Raw genomic sequence first — 7,090 nt, forward strand, 5'->3', positions numbered from 1 at the left:
GGAGAGTAAGCAGAATGCAGTCCCCATTCCAACACCTTCAGGAGCGGCTGTACTGGCCGCTGTGGCTCTGGCCGGGGCCCGAGGAAAGCAGCGGGCCAGGAGGCAATATGCACATGGGTGGCGATAAAACCACTGGGCAGTGTTTTCTGGATTTTGTTTTTTATATTTTTTATTTTTTCAGGAAAATGCATAAACCCAAGATTGCAGCAACTCCAGGATCAAGGAGGGAGGTTTTAAATAACCCCCGTGGTGTCTATGAAGTTAAACGATTTGCTCTGTCACACTGATCAGCCCTGGGGGGCAGTGAAGGCTCCCAAGACAGGTTCCAGGAGAGGTACCGGCAGCGAGTGACCCCATCGCGTGCAAGGCCTCACACGTCTGTCCTGCTCAGTCACCAAAAGCTGACCAGCCCCCACCGCCCCAAGGGCCCCGCAGGCATCAGCCCCCACCCAGGCCACCAAAACCGGTCCAGCGCACCCACCGCCACAGGCAGGGCCTTGGGAACCGATGACTCCAGCCAGAAGGCCCAGGTTCCTCATCTGCACGGAAGCGTCTCCTTCCTCCTGCGTTTGGAGAGCATTCGATGGGAAATCTGATGAGCTAAGAGCTCAGTAAATGCTGATGGTGCTCCTGTTGCCACGTTCCCACAGGTCCCAGGGCTGCGAGCCTGGGCAGCAGGGCTCCTGTTGGTGAGAAGCTGGGCAGGTAGCCCTGCATTGCCTGCTGCCTTCCGTCACCTCCCTGGGGCCAGCCCTGGTCCCCGACCAGGAGGAAACCTCCCGGCTGGCAAGGAAGCCACCCAGAATCACTGAGTCCCTGAACGGCCCATGACCACATTTCTCCACCCCTGACCTGCACCCCCTCCCAACCTGTCCTGTATCCAGGTCCTCACCGGCCTCCCTCCTGCCCCAAGGGCCTGGGCCTCTCCTGGCCCTGGGCACCCAGGACATGGCGTTGGCCCTCCCCCACTTCTGGGGGAGACACCATGATGTCTCACTGCGGCTCCAGGAGACATCAAAGGCGGCGGAGCTTCCCACTGCGTCCCTTCAACCCAGGGACATGAGTGAGTCCGGCGGCACAGCGCCTGTCGGGCATGACCTAGGAGTCTGGCTTTTTCATCAGTGAGTCAACACCCCCCACCCCAGACCCCTCTGCCCCAAATTCATTCCACGGGCAAATGCCCGGGTTCCCCCAGTGGAGGGGCTGAAAGGAGCTATGCCTGGAATTCGCACCCGTATCCCCCTCCATGAAGAGCTGCAACCCCAAACCCTCTCCCCACTTTATTACAGATTAATGAGCTACACAGTTCTCACTTTAGAAATAATCGCGAACCATGGCACTGGCGATCTCCCCGGGCACAGGGGTGGCGATACTTTCAGGGCCTATTCGAGTCACCCGCCCTGGATGCCAATGAAATATTAATTAAAGGTTATGCTCGCAGCCTTCGGAAAACGATGACTCAAGCTAGCAATTATATTTCCCTCCTTTCTGTGTACCAGAAACCACCCCTCGCAGTGCAGCACGGACGATGCTGAGCCCGCTGGCGCAGAGGCAGCATCAAGGCGGAAGCGAGGGCCTGCCCAAGGGGGGGAAACAGGGCAGGGCGGGGACCATTTCTCAAGGCCATTAACTACCCTCCCTGGCGGCCCGATGACGAAGCATACAGAGGAAGAGAAATGCGAAGGGGACAAAGCCACGGCTCCGACTGGGGGTGGCCACGGAGCAGGGACGGGCCAGCTCCCCGGTCCCCCCCAGGGGCCCAGGCACAGCACAGCCAGCTGAGTCAGGAGCCAACCCTGAGCAGCCTCCCGGGCAACTCCCCTGCGAGAAGAAAAAGGACAGCAGGTAGCCTAGAAAATAACAATGAAAGCTGCTACTTACTGAGCACCTACTGTATGCCAGGCCAACTCGGTGAGACAGGAATTCCCATCTTCGTTTGACGGACAAAAGCACTGAAGCTTGAAATATCAAGCAACGTACCCAGGGTCCTAGGGCAAAGGGCAGAAGTGGGGTTCAAATCAACTGGCCGACTATCCCCTGCAGGTGGCCGCGTCTGTCTTCTTTGCTGCTGCGTCTCCATGGCCCACCTAGCACGGTGCCCGGCACATAGTAGGTGCTCAAGAAAGATTGCTTATTCAGTACATGCATGATGAATGACTGACCTCCTGAAATGACCCCACCCATTGGGAAGGCAAAACTCTGCAACTTCTCAGAATTTCTTAAAGTAGACTTAAAAAAAATAGCTTTGACTTTAAATGTCTCGGCCTTGAGGGAACCGGGAGAGGAGGGGGAAAGGGCGAGCGTGTGGTTTTGCCCACGTCAGGGCTGCAGGCCCTCAGCGCCAGCAGCAGCCGCCCGGCCCAGCTCTCGCCGGGCGGCGCTATCGCAGGGCGGCACGCAGTGGTGCTCGAGGACCTAAACAACTACCGTCTGCTCCGCGCTGTGACCACGTGAAAATCATCAAGTCCTCGCAAAGCCCCCTCCAGGGCAGCGACCACACACTGACCCCGAGGGGAGCTTCCCACCACCCTCCTGCCCTTTAGGTAACTCTGGGGCAACTCGGAGCCGTAAGGCCTTGGGTTAGAGGACAAGGGAGCAGGTTGTAACCGGACAGAACGGTGACTTGGCAACTGTGACGTGGTGTCTCCAGATCATGTGGCCTGGGGCCAAGGGCCCAACAAGCAGAGGGATTTGCTGACCCCATCAGAGGTGGGAAGAGCTGCTGAGGCAGGAGGAACAGAGCTGCCCTGGGGTCATTGGGGGGGGGCAGGGGGAAGGGCAGAGGTGGCTTCCCCAAGAGCGCTGTGGAAGGGCAGAGATGGTGGGGGGTGGGGGGACTGCCTGATCCGAAAGCCAGGAGAAGCGGGAGGACAGGGAGGAAGAGGCTGGGGGAGATCCTCCCTGGGAGGGGAGCCCCCGGCTCGCAGGCAGGAGGAGGGAGCTGGGCAGACCGTGTTCCCTGAAGCCTGCGGGCGGGACGAGAGCAGCCCGTGCCCAGAGCCCAAGCTGGGGAGAGGGACAGCGCGGCACGGCAGACAGGCAGAGGGGACACTCATTTGGCACGGCGGGTGCCACACGCCCTGTCGGAAGCACGGGCCCTGCCCAGGAGGACCGTGCAGCCCTCTGAGCAGACAGCATCGGGGCGCAGAAAGGAAGGCCCGGCACCTGGCTGCTGGCCTGACAGAGCCCAGACGCCTCTCCTGCCCCTTTGCCAGCCCCTCCTACAGGGGACGGCACCTTCACAAAGGGCTCAGATGGCGTGCGCAGGGGACCCCCAGATGCCTTCCATCCCTAGGGCCTCAGAGACCCCTTATCAGATCCCCCTCTAGGATGAGGACCCCCTGGAGGGAAGCCTGGATGACCCCAAGGCCAGGGGCACTGCAGAGGAACGGAGGGGTTCCTGACACCTCCAGAAAGGGGGACACAGAGCCCCCGCTTTTTCTGACACCGAGTGAACCCACTGATCTGCGCATCCTGCCTAGTAATAATTTTAGATTTCATTCTCTAAAAACAAAAACAAGTTTATCAGGCCCTGCCTGAGCACGTCGAGCACGAGCAAGGTCCCGGAGCCCAGAGACCCGCGGCCCAGAGGTGCCAGGGCCACCAGCTTCCCCCGGCTCTTAACCGGCCAGCCCTGACCTGTTCAGCAGGGTTCGGCCAGAAGGCCGCACCGAGAGAAGGCACTCCGGCTCCTCCTGGCCCCTGAGGCCACTCTGGGCCCGAGATGGGAAGGAGGGACATGGGAAGGACATCTGAGGCCTGGGCGCCCTGCTGCCCAGGGATGGAGGGAGACACTCAGCTGGGACCTCGGGGAGCAGACGCGCCCCTCCTGCACCCCGATTGCCTGGTGCCCGGCCCAGGAAGGAGGGGCGACTCATTCCGTAACTCCAGTGGCATCCCTCACGATGTGAAATAGTAGGACTGAAGCAGCAGCTCTCAGCTGCCCAGGGGACAGACTTGGTGATGCCAGGTGACAGGGGTGGGGACAGGGACACATGAGGGCACAGACACCACGGGCACAGAAGGGCCCCTGCTAGGGCCAGGGACGTGGACAGGGGGGCACAGGAAAAGGGAGAGGGGTGAGCAGACCGTGAACCCCGAGCCCAGCCACACGGCACCTGTCAGGAGCCTGGTTGAGGAAGTGGCGCTCAGGGCTCCGGGCTGGAGTCCCTTTGCTGAATTCCCCTTCCAGACGTCAAAGGCGAAGAGGAACACCCATTCCGAGACCACCTGCCGCAGCTCTTCCCCTTGAGTCAGGGGAAAAAAAACCGCATTTTAATTTTTCCTCCAGTGCAGCTAGGAGTCCCCTAGACCCAGCACGCACTGTGGCCGCTCTGAAGGGTCTGGGGGCGGGGCTCAGGGATGCTCCGCCCACCCACGCGCTGGGGCCCCTCTTTCAGGTTTGCTTGGTGGGTCTCCTCCATGACAACTTTCCTCTCCATCCAGCCACCCAGCCTCCAGGCTGGTACGGTCCTACCCCTGCATCCAGGTGTCACCTGTACCTGTCGAAATCGCCTCTTGTGTTTTAAGTCCCCGTCATTGCCGAAGACCCCTTCGGATGAAGCCTTTCGCTCCCCTTCTCCCCTGAACCACCCCCACCCTTACCTTCACCATCGTGTGACCACCGGAAGAGCTCAGTCTGCTCCCTGCGGCTGCGGGCGCTGGGGGTCCCCGGGAAGTGTCCGTGGACCTGCATTCCCATTTCACCCTGCCACCTGCCCTGCACACTGTCCACCCTGGCCCCAGCTGTCCCCTTTCTGCAGGGCCTCAGAGCCCCGTGCTCCTCGCACCTGCAGCCTCGAAGGGTAACTCCGGCTGCCCCTTCACCCTGAGTGTTGGGCAGGGCCCCAGGAGAACTGCAAGACCCTGCTGGTCACCGTGCAGCAGGTATGAGAGGCGCACGCCTCGGGGACAGGGAGGCGCTGTGGAGGCCTGGCTGTGCCACTCACTTACCAAGGCTGCGAGCCTCCGCGTCTCGGGCTGTGAATGAGGGTGGCAATCCCGCTCTCTGGCGGACTTGCTGCGGGACTGAGGGAAGGTGCTGGCGCCCGGCAGGTTCTCCGCCAACACGTACTGTTCTTGGACGCCCAGGGCCAGGCGGGGTTAAGAGCACAAGCTTTGAACCCCAACTCCCTGTGCTCACACCCTGCTCATCATGTGCTTGTGTGGCCTTGGCCGACTTTCTCACCTTTCTGGGCCTCAGTGTTCTCACCTACAGGATGGGGTAACACGCTCGCCAGGCAGGGAGGGTCCGTGTCCCTGCACACGCTCCTTCCCGGGAGCCCGTCCCTAAGAATGAACCGGTCTCCCTCCCTCCCTCCCTCCCCCTTTCTCTTTCTCCATCCATGTACCCACTTTCTATTGGCCACTGACTCCATGTGTCTCCCCAGAGCCCGGCGAGGACAGCCTGGTGAGTACAGGCGGCAACTTCCCTGGTCCACTTGGAGCCAGAATGTCCCTCTCGCTGTTGCCACCGCTCCCACCACGGCCACAGCTCGCTAAGGCGAGCTTGGCACGCCACTTTCCCAAGGAAGGAGAAGGAGAAGTGAGGCTGCGTTTAGGGATCTGTGAAAGTCTGGGTTTTCTGGGGCCTTCTCCATTTTGTGTTAGGGCCCCTTTTTATAGCTGTTATTTGGGCCACTCAGAAGTGTCTGAACTTCCCACTTCCAAGTCGGCTGTGAGTCACCTGACGGGGCGCTCGCTGCTGGGTGGCAGTTCCAGGTCGTGAGGTTGGAGAAGCCCCTGCTCAGACACAGGAGAGGTCGCCACCTGCAGGGTGCCCAGTCAGGGCTAGGGTCCCAGCTACGGGGCTCCGTCCCCCACAGGCCGCACCCACAGCAACACCCACGTGACCTGCACGCCTCTAGAAGCTTCTCCGAGACACCTGCTGCCACTCCCTCCTTTGGCACAGCTGGGGCCACCTGCGGGAGCCTGGTTTTCAGCTGCGGGGCAGAGCAGGAGATGGTGCTGGCCAGAGAGGAGGGGGCTGAGAGCGCAGGGGGCCCGGAGGGAAATGGCGGGAGACAGCCCCGCCTCCATCTGGATGTCCACTCAGCTGTGCCTGCCTGGAGTTGAACCCACATTTGACCCCAGAGAAGGCTGGGGCAGGTCCTGACAAGCCACAGAAGTCACAGAGCCAAGGGTCCAGAAAGCAGGACTCAGGCCTGGAGCCAGAGGACAGAGCTGTGGGTCCGGAGCCAGTGGGGAGGGGGCTCTGAACGAGAACGACCGTAGGAAGTGAGTGGTGCCGAGAGTCCCGGAGGAGAGGGGCTGATGCAGCAGGGTAGACAGCGGTACCAAAATAGCCTGGGACGCGGGTGGGGAGGGTGAGCACAGCGCAGTGGCTTCGGACAGCAGGAGGGCACAGGGCACCCAGCCGAGCGGTCCCAGGTCAGGACACCTCTTGGGGTCCAGCACAGATCGTTTCCAACCAAAACAAGGAACAGCATGGCCTAAGACCACACACCTACAAGTGCCAGGCTCACCCCAAATTGGGAATGGGTGTGCAGTTAAACCCAAACACGAGTTGGGCGGGTCAAAAGCAGCCCAAGTCCATACACACATTTATTCACTTTACAGTGGGAACTATGAGGCTGGAAACTGTGAACTTGTGCTGCATGAAGAGTGCCATTCCACAGGAGGGGTGCACTTGAGTTAGGAGACCCCTCCTCCTCCCTGGCCGGCCAGAGTCACCCACAGCACGTCGCCTACCTGGGCTGCAGGTCAGGTGTGAACAAGGGGACAGCCCCGGGCTTCGGCCCAGCCCAGCTGGAAGGGCACGGCTGACCCTCTGAGGCTGCTGAACTTCCCCTGGCCTGAACCTGGGAGTCCAGGGCCCAAGAGAGCCCAGCGTACTGAGTGAGCGCCAGGGAGAGGCGGAAGCTGCTACTTCTGCTTCCCCTCCCCAAGCCAAGTGGACCTATGTGGGGGCTGGGGAACCCCACTTTCCCCTAAAAGCTCTGCTTGGTAGGAACATGCCAGGCAGTGTGCCCTGAGGGTGCCAGAATGGCACAGGCACCCCTCGCCCTCGAACCCTGTCCTCTGGGCCCCAGCTCACTACCTTGCTGGAAGTGTCTTCCCACAGCCTCCT

At 61.1% G+C, this 7,090-nt stretch overlaps 1 protein-coding gene across 1 annotated transcript; it reads right to left on the minus strand.

The window, feature by feature from the left end:
- Positions 1 to 201: 201 nt before the first annotated feature.
- LOC128627695 (uncharacterized) lies at positions 202 to 6,631 on the minus strand. The gene is made up of 5 exons (XM_053666989.1): positions 6,578 to 6,631; positions 4,954 to 5,212; positions 4,119 to 4,247; positions 1,882 to 1,988; positions 202 to 563 (listed from the first exon to the last, which is right to left on the minus strand). Exons 1-5 carry the CDS (start codon positions 6,629 to 6,631, stop codon positions 288 to 290), a joined length of 825 nt encoding a protein of 274 aa, XP_053522964.1. The 3' UTR covers positions 202 to 287.
- Positions 6,632 to 7,090: the final 459 nt, after the last annotated feature.

This window comes from Artibeus jamaicensis, unplaced genomic scaffold (assembly GCF_021234435.1).
Source record: "Artibeus jamaicensis isolate MK-2021 breed Jamaican fruit bat unplaced genomic scaffold, CSHL_Jam_final contig_465, whole genome shotgun sequence".
Lineage (NCBI taxonomy): Eukaryota > Metazoa > Chordata > Mammalia > Chiroptera > Phyllostomidae > Artibeus > Artibeus jamaicensis.

What these genes read in the sequence shown, in the direction of transcription:
- LOC128627695 (XM_053666989.1), bottom strand. Translation starts at nt 6,631, where the DNA reads ATGGCACTCTTCATGCAGCACAAGTTCACAGTTTCCAGCCTCATAGTT. An exon ending in CCAGCCTCATAGTTCCCACT is followed by an intron (nt 5,213 to 6,577) that starts GTAAAGTGAATA and finishes CCCATCCTGTAG; the next exon opens with GTGAGAACACTGAGGCCCAG. An exon ending in CTCAACCAGGCTCCTGACAG is followed by an intron (nt 1,989 to 4,118) that starts GTGCCGTGTGGC and finishes CCTTTGCCCTAG; the next exon opens with GACCCTGGGTACGTTGCTTG.